Consider the following 20962-nt stretch of genomic DNA (forward strand, 5'->3'; position numbering starts at 1 on the left):
TAATTACGTATGAAATAGAACATGTTCTTTTCATAACTCACTTTGTTGTTTTTCTCCATAGGTTTGAAAAGTTGTGAATGAACACAAATGTAAAATATAAACGTATGCAATTTCTCATTTATATTATTACCTCAGTTCAGTCAATGGACTTATGGTGGTCTGGTATAATGATCTAGAAATATTCTGTGTGTTTGTCGTGTTTCATCCTTACTTGATGTGTGGTACTATATCAAATGGAAGATCAACTGTTGAAACAAGCTCTTAAAGGGCCAGCGTGTAGTATTTAGGGGGATCTATTAGCAGGTATTGAATATAATATTCATAACTATGTTTTCATAAAGTGTATTATCACTCGAAGCTGAAGTGTTTTTGTTAGCTGTGAATGAGCCCTTCATCATAGTAGGAGTGGGTCTGTGTCACGTTGCACCGCCATGTTTCTACAAACCAAACACTGGACACATAGGACCTTTTGCGTTTATACTTTAACTGAAGGCCACTGTGGTTTTCCAACATGCTTGTAAAACTGTGTAACACCAGCCGCCGCCTGACTTTTGTTGCTCCTAAAGTAGTGTTATGGTAAGGATGGCCTCTGAGCAAGGCGAAGGTCCTGAAAGATAGCACACCGTTACCGCAGTCTTGTTAAGGGAGGGGTGAGCGGGACAGAAAAACAAACGCACACCATTATTGCAATATTATCAAAAAATGCACTTTATCAAGCGTTTACATTTTTTGGTTTTACCTTTTTATAAGATACTGTGTGGTTCCGCTAAACAAGTTCATCAACAAGGGGAAACTGTTACACAAAGCATTGCTCAACAAAACATTTCTCAAATTGCGGTTGAATACTATCCCTACATGTGTAAGAGAGTGTATAAGCTTTAGTAAGTTTAAAACTAGTGGCAGTGACGGTCATGTTGTCATTAAGATCTGAAGTATGTATTCATGCCCATGGACAACAGATTGAAATTAACATTGTGCTATATCTGGCGCAACACATGTATTGAACACTGTCCCCGTTTCAAATAAACCAATAAATGAAATTAATCTGTATTTCACAGGAAACTCTGTCTCGCAAACTGGTGTTAAAGCTGGTCTCAGCTCAACCATTTGCATTTGTGAGTCAGGCACTTGGCAGCTTTTTGCCTCCATCATCTGTGTGGAATGTGCACAATTGGTCCATTTTATATTAAGAAAATGAATTTTGTGATCTTTTTTGTTTTGTTTAGGACGTGTAGCACCTTTTGTAGGAGGCTGGGCGTCTCACAGTGTGAACAGTGCTGATCGCAAGGCTTGTCGTTGGTTTGTTAAAGAGTTCTTATACATTTCTGTAGGTGCATTTAAAAAGATGAACTGTGTAGTCTTTGAGTGACTTACTGTATGTCAGGTATAGCACACTGTGAGGCAATTGGGTAGCTGGCAATCTTGTCTGGTCAGTATGCTCTCAGAATGGGGTTTTCGTGCCACAACAGCAAAAAAAGGATTCAATCTGTGTAACCGCACACTAAAAATAATGAATAATGAAAAACGTTTCCTTTGGGAGAATAGAAGGAAGGATACTGACGTTAGTAGGAAGGGAGGAAAGAAGAAAAACAGTTTCTTTACAGATTGTTTTGCTTTTGTCTGACATACAGTACACTACATTTCTGCTTTCTCTATTTGAAGTGTCAGGCTGTCACACTCTTCATTAAACGTGACTGCATTGCTGACAGCATAATGACCTACTTTTTGTCATCCGTAAGTCCTTTAGACTCGTACATCCTTGTTTTGTGTAAGCAGGAGTTGTTATGCAGAGCTGCATGAAGGGTTAAATGATGCATATGGGTTTTTGGAGGTTATATCTTTTTATTCTTTTTCTTTTTATTCATTCTCCCAGTGGCCCCTTATGACTCACCACTGCTGAATTCCTTCGACCAATCATAATCCAGCTCTCTCTTTGCTGCCTCGCTTGCCTTTCTCCTCGATGCAAAGTAAAAAGAAATCACTCTTCACTGTGTTGCACTTTTTTTCTCTTCAAGGCTGTCTTTGTGTGTGTGTGTGTGTGTGTGTGTGTGTGTGTGTGTGTGTGTGTGTGTGTGTGTGTGTGTGTGTGTGTGTGTGTGTGTGTGTGTGTGTGTGTGTGTGTGTGTGTTTTATATCGTATGAGCCGCAATGTCATGACTGTAATTGTCTGTGACCACATTCTTTCAATATCTGCTTTCCTCAGATGTCTTTCCTCAGAATTACCTTCACTTAGCCAAGTTTACCGGAAGCTCCACAGAGATGAACACATCTTCATGTTTTTAATCTTGGACTCAGTCAGTAGTTTGAATGATTTTGTGGATGCTTGCGATATGTTTTTTCCTTAACATATTGCATTAAAGCTATTAATGGAGTTCTGTTAGTATTTCTTTTCATCCCATATTCAGCATCTCTCCAAGAGACTCTGTCACTCACAGCAGGCTAGACAACCTAGCACCTAATAATAACATGAACGATGTGTACCATTATCTTCAGGTGTGCCACAACAACTGGACTGACGAGTCTGTTATCAATACTTGCTCGTTAGCGTAGCCATTATTGTTTCATTAGCTGCAGCTGTGTTTTCGTCGCTGACGAGTCAGTTTCACAGTTGTTACAGCTTCATGTGTTAAATGTGTTTTCTTTGTTCCTTGTTTAATCTTTATGCTTCATGACTTTCTTTTCATCATGCCATTTCCCACCACTACCACTGTGGTCATACAGTATGTTATTAATGTATCGCAGTATGTAGTGTCTTTAATCTTTCCTTTGGAACAAGTGGTTGATTTTTAATACATTAGGATTTCGGTGTTCTTTCATTTATAAAGACTTACACAGAGCAGACGAATAGTGCTACGACGGAGAAGGGATGAGAAAAGACGTGTTTACTTGTTATTTTGTTTTTATTGCATTTCTGCCAGTCATGCTGTACAAGACTAATCCTCCCCATCTGTTTACTTCCTCAGGGGTTTGTGGTTGTTGCGGGGCGCTCAGGCCTCGGTACAAGAGACTGGTAGACAACATCTTCCCAGAAGACCCGGAGGTGAGATCCTCAAATGACTTTGTGTTTCTTTAATAATGCCTTTCCGTACCCAAACAGGTATGTTTATGGTCTGAAGTTGTGAACTTGTATGCTTTTGTATAGAAAGTGTGTGGATCTTGCCAATGCATTTGGTCAATTATTGGTTATTTTCTAAACAAGGTACACTGTCTTTATAAAGATTAGTGTAGCTCACTAGGCTATTGAGTTTAATAACACAACAGAATACATGTTTCAAAAATATGGGAAGAAATTGTGATAAATAATGCGCTGTACCAGATTTAGTTTACCATCTGTAGTCCCTCGCAGGTAAATATAAACACAGCGTTATGATATTGCGAGTTAGAGGTGATAAGAAAACGCAGCACAGCCTCATACCAAAGTATCTTCTTCAAAGCTGTTGATATCAAACCACAGACTCCATGTTTGCTACAGTTTGAGATCTGATACAGATGACTCATAAAGAGAATTCATTTGTGTGGAGAAGAAGGAGCTGATTTGTTGCAGAGGAAACTTTTCATAAGTGCCTCTTTGCTACTGCAGTAACCCACTTTACCAATCAGATCTGTGGCCAGAACTGCAGTACACACTAGTGTGTGTGTGTGTGTGTGTGTGTGTGTGTGTGTGTGTGTGTGCGTGTGTGTGTATTGTGCTCCCAAAAAATGGTGTTGAGTTTAGCTCTAAGCTGCTGTGGCTGAGATTTTTGACTACTGGAATCCCAGAAATTTGGAAATAATAAAGCCGTCTGATAACATTTACTCAAATTGTGCCACTCTCTGTGAACACGTAGGTGTGTTAGTACACATTTACTGCATTTCCAGTGTTTCTCACAGATAATTGGTGCTTAAATATAGTTTGTTTTCTCTGCGAGTGTCAGAATGTCCCCACAGTAGTGTACATTACTAGTTTAAATTTAAAGACTTAATCATTGGGAACTACAATTTACTGCGTTAACACTCTACAGCAGGGTTACCCAAAATGTGCCTTTTTTTAAAACTGGAGGTTGTTGTTTTATAACCAGCTGCAATATTCTGGCTGTGTGATCAGTGATTGATTTCCAGCCAGAAGCAGAGCTATTGCCCTGTGCTGACCTTTGAAATAACCCTCTGTTGAGAGGAATAGGCCCTTTTTCACAGCAGACATTTTGACTTAAAGAAAAAGCACTCTGGCTGTACCGGAATATTCCCTGCTTCAGTTTCAGGGTCCTGGTATTGTGCCTGCCGGCTCACTGTCATAACTTACTGGAACACTGACAGAGCCATCGTTAATGTTAGTAACACCTGTGTTTTTATTTAATTTTTTACTTTGACAAGTCAAAATATGGATATTGCTCACATATTCCAAGCTTAATGTGACTGACATTTCACAAATGGGGGTGGGGGGATTTCTTTTTGCTGGGCTTTTCTGTAAATTATGAATGATATTCTGCCCATGTATCACAGTTATTATTTTTAGAGTCACTTTGCCTCTTATAGCTATGCACAGGATACTTGACGTGCACAACTCCAACACATTCTACCAGTTCGTAATGTCTCCATCACAGTTATCCAACTTTCTGTTCTTTTTAGGGCGTGCTACTTCATTGACTGCATGTTTTGCCTCTAGCCTGAAAGCAAACAGGATCTCAATGGACTGTAGATTCTTTTTTTTTTAGCTCTCTCCTCCCCCTGACCGCTCAGAAGAGCAGTGAAGTAGGTCAAGGGCGAAAGTAGGAGGTGAAACTTAGTGAACTAGTTTTACTCTTCCAATATTTTTTTTTAGGAGACACTTCAGTATACACACTATTGCATGAGCTAATGTTTATGCAATAGAAAATGTATTTGTTTTTTTCTAAGTGGAATCAAACACAACATTTTTGTCTTAACCAGTGACCTCCTTTTTTTTTTGTGGACATTATAACTGTATTGGTACTATTTTCAAGATTTCGATCAAAACAAATCAATGCCAAGTAGTATCGAAACTTCTCCAGTCAAACGATACCTGCATTTCATCCTTTTTGTACCCAGATCAAACAACTATTTATATGATATTGCTTGCAGCCAATCGCACAAGCGTTCGTTAATGTAATGCAATGTGTAACTGTCCACTTCCAGCAGCTACCACCCATACAGTCCGTGGTGTATTTCACAGAGTTGGTAGTTAATGCCTCACTACAGTTTTGAACAGTTATTCAACAAATATTTTATTAATTTGAAAACTTTCAAAATGCATTTTTGTAAAAATCATTTGGATGGGATAGTAACTGGTGTTGTAATTCTTTAAACGATGGGTTAGTGTTAGGCTACTCTGAGCTGAGAAAGGAGAACTACTCCTTTAGCATTGTAAACCATGTAAATTAGACTAAAAGCTTCTTATTTTCTTTATCTTGTTTTCACCCTTACTTTCCATCTCCCTCCGTCACCTTTCCAGGATGGTCTGGTGAAGGCCAACATGGAGAAGCTGACATTCTACGCCCTGTCAGCTCCAGAGAAGCTCGACCGTATCGGAGCCTACCTGTCTGAGAGATTGTCAAGGGATGTGGCCCGACACAGATACGGGTAAGCATCACCAGTCAATCGCAGTTCATAACAGTCTCTCGAAAAAAATCCATCTCAGCTGTCTCTTCCCTGACAAAGACTGTTTGCACATTTTGTATAAGTTTTTATTTTCTGCCTACACATAAACTTGACTGATTTGTAATTCAGCACAGTTGAAGTTAATGCATTAAAATCCGGGGTAAGAATTAGAAGTCGTCTTACTAATGGGAAAAGTGGTGCACGGAATAGCCTTTCATCATAGAGATTTACATTGACGGAACATCAAAGAGCATGCTTTTAAAGATCTCCATTAACAGTCCTGTCTAAATCCAACTATGCACATGGGATAAGGAACTGTACAATGATGCCATTACATTTACACCAAATATGTGTGTTCTTGACACTTTTCTGTCTGTTTAATGAAACATTATTTACTGTGCGCTTCATACCAAGTAGAGGGGGAGGCAGGTTCATCTTGCTTTTCTTGTTTAACAAAAAAAACCAACATGACTGGTGTTGGGTCATCGTGATTATTCTGTACACTCTGTACTTACTTTATATGCCACAGAAGTTGTTGTCTTTTCTGACTCATGAGTGTGATGATTCTCACCAATGCAAACAGCCTGTACAGATTACATTTACCGTTGGCAGAGTCCGGCTGAAATCTGTTATATTTATACGAGTCTCCAGGGTTCGTCTAACAGAGCTTTTTATTTCTGTTGCTGTGGGCAGTTAGACATTTAGAATATATGCACGTACTTTTAGAATTTATTTATCCTCCATATAAGATGTCCAGACACACATTTTACTGCCTACACGGTTAATGGTGTCATCCAGATGTTTCTGTATCTCTTTCCTCTTCAGGTATGTGTGCATAGCCATGGAAGCGCTGGACCAGCTGCTGATGGCTTGCCACTGTCAGAGCATCAACCTGTTTGTGGAGAGTTTCTCAAGATGGTGCGCAAGCTGCTAGAGTCAGACAAGCCCAGCCTGCAGATCCTAGGAACCAACTCTGTGAGTTTACAGGATTACATTACTCATTTAAAAGAGTCCATCAGATGTTCTATAGTTTTGAGCATGAAGCGTGATATTATAAAACTGTTGACTTCATTCCTCCTTTTTATGAGAAGCGTTTTGTTTACCGAACGACTACATATGTCTTTGTGGAAGAAGAACAGTGTAAGTAGTATCCATAACAAACTTCACCGTGGTAACTGGAAACTGCAGTAAAAGTTGTGGTAAAGCATTAAAATAAAGATATCAAGTGATGTATTAATCTTTCTAAGTCTTAAAGGTTAGCCGTTCAGGAGAGAGTAGATGTCCATTTCTGTTTAACTTGATGTCTGTATGAGTTTTGAATTTTCGGTAGTTTTTCGAAGAGTCAACAGTTTTAATTTACTGCAGAAGCCAAACTGTGCTGTAAATATAATTTAATAAGCAAAATAAATTTGCCTCATCACAAAGAAACACGAATGAAGCTAAGACGGCTTGTTTTAGTAATTTACAGTTAGATAAATACCCACATCCTTTGGTCACTAAGGTGCCATAGTTTCTAAGCTTTTCTGTTAATTAAATTCCGCCCATTTCAGCGGATTGAAGGTTCTTATCTAATCAAAAGTTGACAGGGCGCATTTACTTATTCTGATGTGATGGCATACAGTAGGAGATGTTAACCTGGAGAGGAAGACTGTCAGTATTTGAGGAAGATCAATGCTCAAGAGGATGGTGGGCAGAGGGAGTGGGAGTGAGGATCCTCTGATGTGGGAAGTGGCTATCGGTGCACCGTCGGCCAGGTCAGCAGAGGACGCATAAAGGAAATCACATTGGCTGCAGACCACAGTGCCAAAGCTCTGCAGTCATCTACACGGATAATCATAATCTTCATGCTATCAGTCTCCTTGCACACGCTAATGGGTGTGTATTTAGGACAAATGCAAGGCTATACACTGATCCATTCATCTTCACACACTCGTCCATCGCCGCTGCGTCAATAATTGTGCATCACGGTGCTATTTACCTCGAGGAAACGGATGAATTTTGCAGAATGTGCTGATTCAAAGCTTTGCATTCAGAGTGCCTGTCGTTGTGAAGATATTGATTGGGGATTAGTTTCACTCTAATTGTTCAGTCCATACATACGCAACTCCTGGGATTCCGCACTGTATTTTCTTTCAGTGCAGACAAATGCTGTAGCTGTAGCATCTTCCCGTGTCCGTGTGCACTGTACGACTCATCTGAAGCAGCAGACCGGTGTCAGAGAGAGGTGAAAGGAGCGGATTAGAGAGTTTATCACCACAGGACTCGAGCCCTCTCTTTCTCAGACCTAAAAACCTTGTACTACAGAGCCCTTTCTAACACGAGCTAACTCTTCAACACATCAGCACCTGAGCTAGTGTTTCTGTCAACGTGACGTGATAAAGACTCGGGGCAGGGGTTAGTTACTCCTGGCCTTTGGCCGCAAGAAAATGGTTAGAATCTCAGCTCTCCATCCATCGCCTGTTGTTTAAGACCCTCTACTTAAAGCTTTCAAGCCGATAGAGAGTACATTTCAGAGTTGATACACTGATATCTGGAAGCTGCCCAGTATTACTGCCGCTAATACTCGGCAGATTCCAGGTATCAGCTGCTGCAGCAATTTACTACAGCAGCTGAGCAGTTGCACTGAAGTAGTTAATTTAATTTACTCAAGGGTACTTTATTTCATTTCGAAAAACACCCCAAACACTCATTCTGTACACAGGAAATGGATTTACGAGGAACTTCTCTAGATGTGCGCTCTCCACATAAACTCTTTTTATCCTTGCTTTTTGGGTCACAGCACTAATCCAGCCTGTATTTCTGAATTGGGAATCGAGGTACTTTAATTACCACTTGCTCTACTGTTAATTCGTTATATAATTCTTGCTCCAGGTAGCATCTGTTCTGTCTTGCTTCTAAAGAAATCCGGTTCATAATTTATTAATTGGAGAGTGTTGTGAAGCTAAATGTCAGCATGTTTAAATGGTGACATTTTGTGGCCCAGTGGGAGAGCCCCCCCCCCCCTCTGCCCTGTGCTTTTCACTCTTTAATAAGATGCTATGGTGCTGTGATTTAACTTTAAAGGGTATTCATCATGGGGATTCAGGCTTATTTCATTAGAGTTTTTAATCAAATTGCAAAAAAAAAACCTTTACAAACTAAAGGCCCGGTCACACATGTCCGTATGACAGAAACTTATGCCGGCGCATACGAAACTTTGTCAGAGTCCACATACGTCCAACTTTTCATCGGATCGGATCGGAAAAGTGAACATATACAGATACGCAGGTCTAATCTATTGATATCGTATCACTTATACAAAATGTATCAGACGAATGCATAACGAATGCATAACGTATACAAAATATGGGCAACACGCTGGTGTACGTAGATATAAGGTAAGGTATAAGTAGTATTCGTTAAGAGCTCGCTGTGTTACGCTGGTGTACGTAGATATAAGGTAAGGTATAAGTAGTATTCGTTAAGAGCTCGCTGTGTTACGCTGGGGTGCGTTGTTGAACGCTGATGTTTTGAGCATGTTCAAAATTACCAGACGTACTCGACGTGTGCTTCATAAGATATGCAGACGTTACGTCACGTTAGACATGCGTGAATACGGAATACGTACGTGAATATTTACCTACGTAAATATAGTACGTAAATACCTACGTGACTACGTTAGAGGTACGTTAGATATAGGCTACGTCGGCTGACTGTGAATCCTACAGCCAGTTTATTGATAACGAGTGGATACCCTATTCCTACCATATGTTAAGATGATGCCTGACGACGGAGTAACTTATTAAACGCTGTTTCTACAGTACAGCTAGCGTTCAGCATGTTAGCCGTTCTCCAGCATCAGCATGACGTGAACCAGATGGCACTTTTCCAGCTCCGTTGGCCAGACGCTCTGATACGTTTTAAATAAATAAGTGATCAACGCTATCAATGTTTGACATACGTATAATAATTTGTTATGTATACGTCAGCTACAAAAGATTTGGAAAAGTTGGAAGTATTTGGATATACGCCGGCATATGTTTCTGCCATACGGAACTGTATATGTCTGGCGTGTTCGGCGTGTTGTCTGCGTCCTTCAAACGATCACAACTTACCCTTAATTTATATCAACCTATTGCCGATATTTCGTATGCGCCGGCATACGTTTCTGCCATACGGGATATGTGTGACAGGGCCTTAAAGCTTATTTCTGTAAATCTCTTGAAATGTAGAGGTTATGTTTGATACGGAAATGTATTTAATTTCCCCCTCCCCCCCCCGTCTCTCCTTTACCTTTGCAGTTTGTGAAGTTTGCAAACATAGAAGAGGATACACCATCGTACCACCGCAGTTATGACTTTTTTGTGTCGCGCTTCAGTGAGATGTGCCACTCCAGCTACGAGGACCCTGACATCCGCACCAAGTGAGTGGACAGATGCTTGCGCTAGAGGCAGGATTAATAAGGAACAGCTGTTTTTAGACTGCTTCAGGAAGTCTGTTTTTAGACTAAAGCTGCCCCTGGACATTTTTTTTATATCTTTGTAAAAAAACAATGTTTTAATCCTTTAGAAGTGATTTATGTCATCTGCTGAAAATAGACAAAGTGACATATTTGAACAGTTAAATACGGCTTTGCAGGATTAAAGGTTAACAGTCAGATACTAAGTGATACAGACTAAAAACTAGACAAAAATAAGATTTCCTAAATCTAATCCTCTATTTATAGATTCTGTTGCCAGTCAAACGAAAGTCTGGTGTCTGGTTTCTGAATTCTGATTTTCTATTTCTGTTACCTCCAGGATCCGCATGGCAGGTATCAAGGGCCTGCAGGGCGTAGTGAGGAAGACTGTGAATGATGAGCTGCAGGCTAACATCTGGGACCCTCAGCACATGGACAAGATCGTCCCCTCTCTGCTCTTCAACCTGCAGAGTGGAGAGCGCACTGAGAGGTTAGTGTGGACGAGTTTGTGTGTTGCTGTTCATCAGTGCTGTTGCAAATATATATATATATATATATAGCTTTCCACAAGGACATGGGGGAAAAGTAGCGACCTCGGGGGGTCTGTGTGCATGCCCCACCCGAGAAAAACTTTGGCTATAAAAGCCCAAATTTGACGGCCCCTGGCAAAATCTAATGCCACTGTTCATCATATACACTGATCTTAATTATTGCATATTTTAATACATTTAAAAAAGGAGAATTACACTGCCAGTGTGTTTTAGCCCAGACTGTCTATAAATAGCTACTAATATTAAAAAACATTCCTATTCCTGACTGATCAGAACTTTTGGAAAGATTTTATTGACACCTTCACTGTAAAGTTTATCAAGATATGCCACAATGATGGCTAATGTATTTACTAGACGCATAAATGCACTCTTATACTCTCAAACAAGGTCACAGCTGACTGCGAAAATATAGTGTGTGTGTGTGTGTGTGTGTGTGTGTGTGTGTGTGTGTGTGTGTGTGTGTGATATGTGTCTTAGAGATGGGGTTGCTGTAAAAATCACAATGTGTGGTGTATATGACTTTTTAATGCTTACTGCACAATCGTCAAGTTGCTGCTACCGGTGTTTTTCCCGAAATATCCCATCTACTGAGGATGTCCCCCGTCTGTGGTAATCGAAACTATTTCATTAGGATCGAAAATGAATATAATAAAGTAGCCGGTTGGACTTAAATGAGTCACCGGCTGTTTTTGCCGCTTACAGAAAGCTCTGTATTTAATGGAAAACTCCAGTGGTTTTATTTCATCTGCTTCTAATCCTGATGATTTAGGCACACTGCCCCATTCCCAGTGGTTTTTGAGACCACTTCATCATTTGTCTGCATTATATTTGGCTGATATGATCACATTTAATGTGATAATGTGGATTATGTTGAGAATGGGTGGAATATTTAACCTACTGAAGGACTGAGAGGTTCTGAATTATTTACTGTAAAAGTGAGAAAAATAAAGTGCTCAAACACTGTCGTGACTGCAGTTTAAGGCAGGTAAATATAGCCCTGGTGTTACCATGTCATCCTCACACAACAGGCCAGGCTGTGCCAACATGTGGTGACAGAGTTAATGACCCAAAATGAGTCAGCGTTGACCCGCCGTGCGTCGGTCACACAGTCCAGAGCCGTTGCGCTGTAGCCGAGTGGCGCTGTTTGTCGTTAGGCCGTATTTGTCCATGTCATTCATCATCATTGTCATCACTGAGGGAACCCGCTGACAGCTCTGCTCCTATCATGGGCATCTGTTTGCCCACCTGCAGCATTCCAAGGACAAAGACACCAAGAGATGGGTAGAAAAGTTAAAGAAAGGGGGAGACGGTATGAAAGGGGTGCAATAGGAGGGGGGGGGGGGGGGGAGAATAAAAGCATCACAATTGCATTGAGAGCTAGAGGTTGTCAGTGAGAGAGAGTTGCAGAGTCTGGAGCCTCCCTCTCTTGGCAGTATTCCACATACTGACATTCACTTTGACATCAATGCAGAGTTCTCAAGTTACAGGGGGAGGGCGGGAAGAAGAACACTGGAAGATTGGGTGAAGGGTAGATAATATAAAGTGATGGAAATGTGGAGCTTATTGAAGGAGAGAGACAGATGGACAGAGACAGACGGGAAGACAGACACGCTCCAACAGAGAGACACGATTCCTTCTCAGCTTCCCTTCGCTCTGTGTGTGTTATTATGAAGCCTGCCCCTGCTGTGCATCGGCGGTCATTACCAGCCATAAAATCCACAGCAGTCAGTACTGTCTAATTAAACTCACAGATGGTGCATTTTTCTCTACATTAATCCCCATGCGCATGTACATGTTCATTTAAAGATCAACCTCGGGCACAGTCTTAGCAAAGCTTTCTGACAGTTGAGACTCATTTCTGGAGATACTAAAATCTTTCACTGAGCCCCCGTTTTGTGTGTTATACTTCAACGACAGCAAGCGTGATTCATAGGGCTGCACCGAGTAGTTTCGAAGCTTCATTCATAACGTTGGCTTTCAAATTGTTAATCAGCCTTCGCATGCTGTGCAGCTTTTTTATGCACGCCTATTCATTCTGTTAAATCCTGGCATTTCTGCGTCGATGCAGATCAAGATTAGGCTGCACTAATATTGTTGTTATTTGTAGGATTAGATTCCAGTGGTGGCTGCGTAGGATTGTTTTCGACTCCTGTGATCCAAACCTTTCCAATAACTCCAGGGTGTTGTGAAGTCCAAAAGTCAATATGTATGTAAAAAGATAGATGTAATCATTTCCAAAATACACAGCATGTTTTTATCTGACGGAATATTCTGCTGCAATCCATATTTTTTGCCGATTTAGCCTTTAAAAAAAGAAGAAATCATCTTGTTTGCTCTCCTTCTTGCCGCACCCAAAGGACGCACGCACTGACGAGTTATATTCATTAAAGAAAGTTGATTAAAAAAAAAAAGAATAACTCATTATTCTAAGGAATTACTTTATTCAAATTGAGGATTTTATAATTTTTTGGCTGATGTCGCAAATTACAACAGACATTCAAAGCCTCATTTGAAAAACCTCAATAGATGCTTAGAATAAAAATAAAAATAAACATTCGGTACAGCCCTACATGATTGATTGTTTTTAATGAGATGCTTGCGAAGGCTTTATGTTCCCTAGCCAGTTTCCTCTAGACATCGTCTCAGCAGAAAATTTGAACAGAAATGATCCTCGCAACTTTAACATGCCACTCCTCACTCTCAAAAACAGCCTCTGTAAATTGTTTGATGAAAGCCGATGTGAGGTCAGATTGCCCTATCCAAGTGATGGAGACGCTGATTACTCCTCATGCTGAACGTTTCTTGCTTGTGAGTTTCCAAATCATTAGACAAAACTGTGCAGAGAGAGAGAGAGAGAGAGAGAGAGGCTGTTAGGGTGACCTCAGAATGTTTGGGTTTCTCGCAGCTTTATGGAGCTTCTCAGGTCATCTTATATAATGTTTTCATTTAACTTTGGATGTCTCAGAGTCTGGTCCTCTGTGATTAGTTCTCTCCATCCATCGCTTCCTCCGTCTCGCTCCGATTTCAATCAATTCAGCTCAAACGTTCATCCTTGAATGTTATTTTTTTTTATCTGTCTCAGCCATTCCCTGTATCTCTCTCAGCCCTAGACATTAAGTATTTATTTTCGTATTGAGTTGACTTTTGATTGATAATACAGCTTATACTTTAGATTTACAATTTAAAGTTTGGAAAAATACAAAATATTCATTGCCTTGTAAGCCTATAATGCCTTTTATTGATTTATTTTGTATTCCAACTGCAACTCTACTTACCACTTTCTTGTGCCGTTATGTATATATTCATATTTCTTTTGAACACTCCTAATCTATCCATTTTCAAAAACAGCCTCTGTGAAATGTTTGATGAAAGCTGATATGAGGTCAGATTGCTGGAGCCAAGGAGGCTTAGAGATGATGGAGATGCTGATTTCTCCTCCTTCTAAACCTTTATCGCTTGTGAGTTTCCAAATCATTAGACAAAACTGTGCAGTGAGAGGCTTTTAGGGTGACCTCAGAATGAAGTCTCCCGTGGGTGTTTTAGATGCACTTATCAATTGGATAGGGGTCAATGAGAGATAATCTGTAAGCATTACAAGCTACTTCTGAACAAATGCTAAACCTTTCAACACCAGCAGCCTATAACTCAGTTTTGCTCAATTGCGGCACTAAAAGAAAATTGCCTCATTTTAGTGGGAAGTTAAATCTATTAATCCTGTGTTTTTCCTGCTTTTTTACTGTTTTCTATTGCCCCTCAAATTTCAGTGTCTTTATTTCGGGGATTTGAGTTGCGTTAGAGCAGCCACAGAGAGGCAGGAAGTCCCATTTCCTCCACTGCAGCAGCAGGCAAGATGAAAGAGTGAGGCTGTTAATAAATAATATCATCATTGGTGGACCACCTGAGGCTTGTCATGACTAAGATGGAGTTATAGTGAAGGCTTTAACTATGCATGAGAACAAAGACAGGCTGGTCCTGATGTGTGTGCCCACATGCTTGCTCACACATACAAACTTAGACAGGACATGTCTCGCATGGCGATGACACTTGTGCAATACACAAATGTGCACAGACACAAAGGTGAACGCAATTTTTTAATTTTCACTGCGTAGGGAAAAATCACCTCAAGGCTGCAGTGACGCAGCAGTCCAGAGAGTCTTTGTGAAATTAATTTGATCCAATAACATTTCCACAAAGGCGCTATTTGTAACTACTCTCTCTCTCTCTGTCTCTGTCTCCCTCTGTCGCTGTCTCTCTCTCTGTCTCTGCCTCTGTCGCTCTCGCTGTCTCTAACTCTCTCCCCCTCCCGACTCGACATCCCCTCCCTGCTCTTTCCCCTCCTCTCCCTCTTTTCTGCTCTCTCACCTGCATCGCTCCCTACCAGCCGCTCCCCCTCTCCGCTGCAGGCGTCAGAGAAGGAGAAGGAAAGCCCGGTGGAGCTGACGGAGCGCTGCTTCAGGGAGCTGCTGGGACGAGCCGCCTATGGCAACATCAAGAATGCCGTCACGCCCGTGCTGATGTAAGACAGTCCCAAAAAACTCTTTTATCCTCTTTTTTGTGATTCGTGCTATGTTGCGGTATTTTGTATCTGTGTACTGATTGGCATGAGCGCAGCGCAACAAGGTCAATGCAAGGTTACACAGTTGTTCCAGACTAGTGCATGATTAGCAGATGGGACATTTTATATTATATATTACTGCATTTATGTTGACGTTTTTTGCAGCTTCATGGTGCTTCTAAGGTCATCTTCTGTGATGTTTTCATTTCTTTTTGGATGTCTCCGAGCCTGGTGCTCTGTGATTAATGTTCTCTTTTAAGTTGTCTGTCTCTCTATCCATCTTCCTCCGTCTCTCTTCATTCAATCAAGTCAGCTCTACTGTTCTTCCTTGAATGTTGTTGTTTGTTTCATCTATCTCAGCTATTCCCCGTATCTCTCTCTCTCTCTCAGCCCCAGACATTAAGTGTTTACCTTCGTATTGCTGTATAATTACATCTTCTGTATCCTCCCTATCCCTCTCCTCCTGTGTGTGTCCTCCCCCAGGCACTTAGATAACCACTCTCTATGGGAGGGGAAGACCTTCGCAGTGCGTTGCTTCAAAATCATCATGTACTCCATCCAGGTTAGTGATACGGTGCCTACGTACAAACAAAGACCTCTTCCTCACCCCTTTTTATTGTTTCTTCTCTTTCACTCTTTGACCATGCATCCATATCCAACTGGAATACTGAAAACGTTTTGTGTCATTTACACACGAGCATATCTTTGTAAGTGTTATGACACGATTTATGGGTTCAAATTAGGAACCTACTCAATTTATTCATGGAGTTTACAGCCAGATCAACCCTTCTCCTCATAGCTGTGATTCATTTTGGACCTGACGTCAGTGACGAGCTTTGTCCTCTCCAAAGCTTTTAGTTTGCTACCTGGTTGAATGACTTGCTGTAATGTAACATTTTTATACCACATCAGTTTCTCTGTTTTATTCCTACGTTTTTCTTTGTTTTTTTTCAATCTGCTGTCGCTCATTCATTCTTTCTCCTTCTTTCTCAGTCTCAGCACTCTCACTTGGTAATCCAGCAGCTTCTCGGTCACCTGGATGCCAACAGCAAGAATTCAGCCACGGTGCGAGGTGGGATAGTGGAAGTGTTGCTGGAGGCAGCCGCCATTGCAGCCAGCGGCTCTGTAGGTGAGAAGACTGAACAACCACACACACACACACACACACACACACGCGCACACATGCACACACACTCTCATTCTAAGGTACCAGCTGGCATGCTGCAATCAGAATCATGCATGTATGGGTTGAAGTATTGTTTTGATGATTCACCGTTTGCGTATGTGTGCAGGTCCTACTGTGTTGGAGGTGTTTAACACCCTGCTGCGGCAGCTCCGTCTGAGCGTGGACTACGAGTTGACCGGCTCCTATGACGGCAGCACCAACATCGGCACCAAGATCATCAAAGCTCACGAGGAGAGGCAGCTGCAGGAGGCTGTCATCAGGACCATCGGTGAGACAGTGGGCAGTGTGTGTGTGTGTGGGAGGGAGAGAGAGTTTGTGTGTGTGGGAGGCGCTGCAAGGCAGGCTCCGGGACTGGATCAGTTTGTCTGTGGCGCTCATGTTTACCTCACTTGTGTCTGTATTTATGCCCGTGAGTTTTGTACAGACAAGTGTTCATTTCCTCTCCTTCCACACACATTTCTTCATTTCCTCCTCTCATCCATCTGACGCTCATCTCTCTTTCTGCCTCTTTCGCCATCAGGTTCATTCGCCAACACTCTACCGACATACCAGAGGTCAGAGGTCATGCTCTTCATCATGGGCAAGATCCCAGTCCCTGGTGTTCACCCAGCTCTCACCTCCACAGGCTCTGGGTAAGTTACTTACACATCTCATAAACAAATGTTCTCTTTGTGCAGCCTATGCCCAGGAGACTGAATGCTGTATGTGTTTATGTAATTCTCCATCTGACCGTATTCCATCCTTCATTCAACGCTCTTTGTAAACAAATCTGTGTAGACCTGAATGTTGGTGATTAAAGGGTTTTAATTTGTTTCCATCTGCAGGCCTGAGGTTACCAGGATGATCCAGGTTATGTTACTCAAGTCCTTGGTCCAGGTTAGTTTTCAGCCTTGCATTATTAATAGTTCTTTACATAGCTTTGAAGCAGGAGTGATGTCGCCGTGCTCTTAGTGCAGTTTATCATTTTAATGATAGTGGATATTATAGCGCTACAAACTGTGTTTATCGCATTTGCAATCAGTGAATGGTGACACTACAATGCCGTTGTCAATCAAACTTTATCTCGGCATACAGCCAGAGAAAATCATTTTCCATAAGTCATATGTGTTTTGGCAGCACTCGTTTGTATTAAACCCTTTTCTTTAATTTCTCTGCACGGCTCAAGGAAATACATTTAAAAATATTTGGCTTTTATGGCTCTCCCAGCCAAAAAGGTTCCCGACCCCTGATCTAAGGAGTGTTTGCACTGCAAGGCTTCTGGTGTTGATTTTCTTTTTTCTTTACCAAACACTAAATATATGCTTATGAAAGCAACTAGCTTATCAAAATAACCCTCTTGGCGACAATCATGCCAAACACAAGAGCCAGTGTACACTTGATGGTAGTTGAAAGCAGCATTAAACCCTCTGTTCTGAACGTGAATGTTCTTCTTGTATGTGTAAACCACAAATGGCTTGTGATCGTCAATCTCTCAGGTGACAGCCGGTTTCCAGACCACCAACATGCTGACGGCACTGCCCAGCTCTTTCCTGGAGCCGCTGCTGTCCTTCTCTCTAACAGAGGATCAGGAGATCCGGCTGCTGGTGCTCCAGATCCTGCTCAGTCTCATCGACCGGCACGACAACACGGCCAAGTTCTCCGACATAAGGTGTGTGGGGGGTGTCTGCAGGAACGTGTGTATTGCGCTGCTTCATTTGTTGCGTGTTTGAGCAATTGACAATTTGTGTTAATCATTGTGCCTTTTTCTCTCTGCAGCATCATCTCAGACATCTCTGTGCTCAAGCTCAAAGTGGACAAGTGTTCCAGACAGGACAACCTATTCATGAAAAAGGTAAAAGTTCTTGTCCTTTTTAAAGTTGAGTTCAATAATACTATGTCTAGATGACTTTGTTTCCCCTGCAGTCCACTCTGCTAATGTATAGTTGGTTAATAATCATCACAAATGCAAAAATTCATTCCACATCAAATATGATTCTGAAGTTTGAACATATGAATATTTACACTTTGTCAGGAGGTCCGGGAACATTTTCAGATTGAAATGATCATGATTAAAATGGGTTTTCTTTTTTTACATAAAGCTTCATACTTTCAACGAACAATATTAAAAATGTTGAATCTAAAAACAATTCATATATCACGTTTTAATCTAATGAATTGTATATTTTAAATACCGTAGTCAGATTACATATTTTATTTCATCCTATGTCTGTGTATGCCTCTCCTAATATCTTTCTTATACGTTTCTCTTGTGTTGCTCGTTCACAAAACTAAGACTGTAGAAATGTAAAAATGGGCTAAGCCAAATTATTCCAAGGGAAATACATGTGCGCGTCCTCTGTATACTCTGTCTTGTACCGTAAGGGGTCCTTGGCCGAAAAACAATTGAGAACCTCAGCTCTCGAGTTCCCCTCTCCCTTTGACTCTTCATTCTCCTTGTGCATCCTCCTCACAGCACGGCCAGCAGCTCTACCGACACATCTACTTGGGCTGTAAGGAGCAGAGCAGCGGTCGGCAGCACTACGAGTCCCTCTTCGCTCTGTTGGGTCTTCTCAGCGTGGAGCTGGCTAACGAAGAGGTGGTGGTGGACCTCATTCGCCTGGCACTCGCCTTGCAGGTACTGAAACGCATGCATTCAGTCACCTGACGTGTTGCGTTTACTAGTTTTATTTATTTAGTCAGGAAATAATTGTGGCGTTTGCTGTTCCATTACTCCCAGACAGTGTAGTCTGCCAACACTGTACTACAGTGATCAGTGTCACAACATACCAATTCATTTAATTTATATAGCACTTATCTGAATAAAACATTTTACAGTGCTTTAAAACAACGATCATGAAAAAAAGGACATCAAAATGGCGATGGCTTCTTTAAAGATGAGTAGTAAAACTAACAATAAATGAAACGTATGAATGTATAATAATAATATAGGACACGAGATTTAGAGGTGTGAACGGTCCAAGATTCATAAAACCAAGTCTGAGTGCATTTAAAGAAGGTATTTTATTTAAGTTATGGTGAACTTATCCTCCGGAGGTGTTTTACGGTCCTTTCTGATGTCTCTTTGTTTCCTGTGCAGGACCTTGCTCTGTCCACCGACGAGGCTCTGCCTGTTTATAACCGCTGTGCTGTTCATGCCATCGCCGCCGCCTACCTCAACCTCATCTGCCAGCTCACCACCGTCCCAGCCTTCTGCCAGCACATACACGAGGTGTGTGTGTGTGTGTGTGTGTGTGTGTGTGTGTGTGTGTGTGTGTGTGTGTGTGTGTGTGTGTGTGTGTGTGTGTGTGTGTGTGTGTGTGTGTGTGTGTGTGTGTGTGTGTGTGTGTGTGTGTGTGTGTGTGCGCAGAAGCTCTTTTAATGAACTGCCTTTACCTTCTGCCCTTCAGGTAATTGAGGGGAGACAGAAAGAAAGTACCTACCTTTTGCCTGAGGATGTCTTCATTGATAATCCCAAGTATGTACAAGCCACGTTCTAGTCTCTTTTCCCCCAAAACATAACTTTAAATTTGACAATTGAATATGCAATAATGCATATTCCTATTTACTATATATATCACACAAACGCATCACCGCTCTCTTTCTTCCTAGGCTTCCTTCTTCACTGGAGAAAGTAGAAGGGGATGTTTTGTTCCTCCAATCGAAGATCACTGAGGTCCTCGGAGGTAGTGGTTACAACACAGATAGACTGGCTACGCCTTATGTCCCCCAGTATACTGGTAAGGAGCTCGTACAACATATCTTGTGTTATAATCTAACAAAAAGAGGAAATGACATATGTGCTTCTTTCCTCAACTGAATAGTGATAATGTTTATTGACTTGCCAACGTGTTACAACTTTCTGTTGGTGCTCTATTGATTCCTGTAGTGAAATGCAGAGCTGAAATGGTCCCCTGGAGCTAGCGGGGATTTAGTGTTGCATTGAAGGACACTTCATCAGGGTAGACACTTTACCAGCTCTGGGGCCTGCGCCAGGATCATTGAGTTGAAGGACAAGCCCTTATACCCTCTCTAACTTGTTGATGGGCAACCTTTTGGGCGCCAATTCACTTTCATGTTAATGTGTCCGATCACCAAATTCTCTGTGGGTTTACTCAGTTTTTACATATTCAATAAATGAGTCTAAATGTTTAAATTGACATGTTATACATCATTTGTTAAGAGTTTTGTGTTTGAGAAAAACCTATTTGCGCTCTCTTTCCAGATGAGGACCGTCTGTCCAAGAGAAAGAGTATCGGAGAGACCATCTCGCTGCAGGTGGAGGTGGAGTCCCGAAACAGTCCAGAGAAAGAGGAGGTACGGGCAAAAAGCGTTTACAACAATTTCATGGTCGAGAACTCAAATACAGCCACTATGTATTACCATCATGTTGCTTAATACCAAGTTTTTATTTGTCTGTTCTGCAGAGGACACCAGCGGAGGAGATCACATTCGAAACCCTGAAAAATGCAATCGGTACTTCTACACACTTATCAACTTTTGTGATGAAATGACTTATTAACACAGTATCACTACGTGTTAAACAACATTAATGCAAATTATTCATAATAATATTGTGATTTTCTTTACTTCTTAAATCTTGTTTGACGACTTAATACTTACTTAATTCACTCGGGCACTAATGCCACATTGTTGCTTTCACA

General features: G+C 41.4%; 1 protein-coding gene across 1 annotated transcript in view; it reads left to right on the forward strand.

Moving 5' to 3' along the window:
* The window catches only part of LOC115028835 (protein EFR3 homolog B-like), a 32941-nt gene that overhangs the window by 10339 nt on the left and 1640 nt on the right, over window positions 1–20962 (forward strand). The window contains 20 exon segments of the mRNA XM_029462696.1: window positions 2964–3040; window positions 5447–5574; window positions 6418–6494; window positions 6497–6567; window positions 9873–9994; window positions 10371–10520; window positions 14963–15097; window positions 15620–15698; window positions 16130–16265; window positions 16429–16590; window positions 16843–16954; window positions 17147–17198; window positions 17798–17970; window positions 18078–18153; window positions 18775–18936; window positions 19399–19530; window positions 19709–19776; window positions 19911–20038; window positions 20524–20615; window positions 20726–20774. Of these exon segments, the coding sequence (XP_029318556.1) occupies window positions 2964–3040; window positions 5447–5574; window positions 6418–6494; window positions 6497–6567; window positions 9873–9994; window positions 10371–10520; window positions 14963–15097; window positions 15620–15698; window positions 16130–16265; window positions 16429–16590; window positions 16843–16954; window positions 17147–17198; window positions 17798–17970; window positions 18078–18153; window positions 18775–18936; window positions 19399–19530; window positions 19709–19776; window positions 19911–20038; window positions 20524–20615; window positions 20726–20774 (2181 nt within the window).

This window comes from Cottoperca gobio, chromosome 24 (assembly GCF_900634415.1).
Source record: "Cottoperca gobio chromosome 24, fCotGob3.1, whole genome shotgun sequence".
NCBI lineage: Eukaryota > Metazoa > Chordata > Actinopteri > Perciformes > Bovichtidae > Cottoperca > Cottoperca gobio.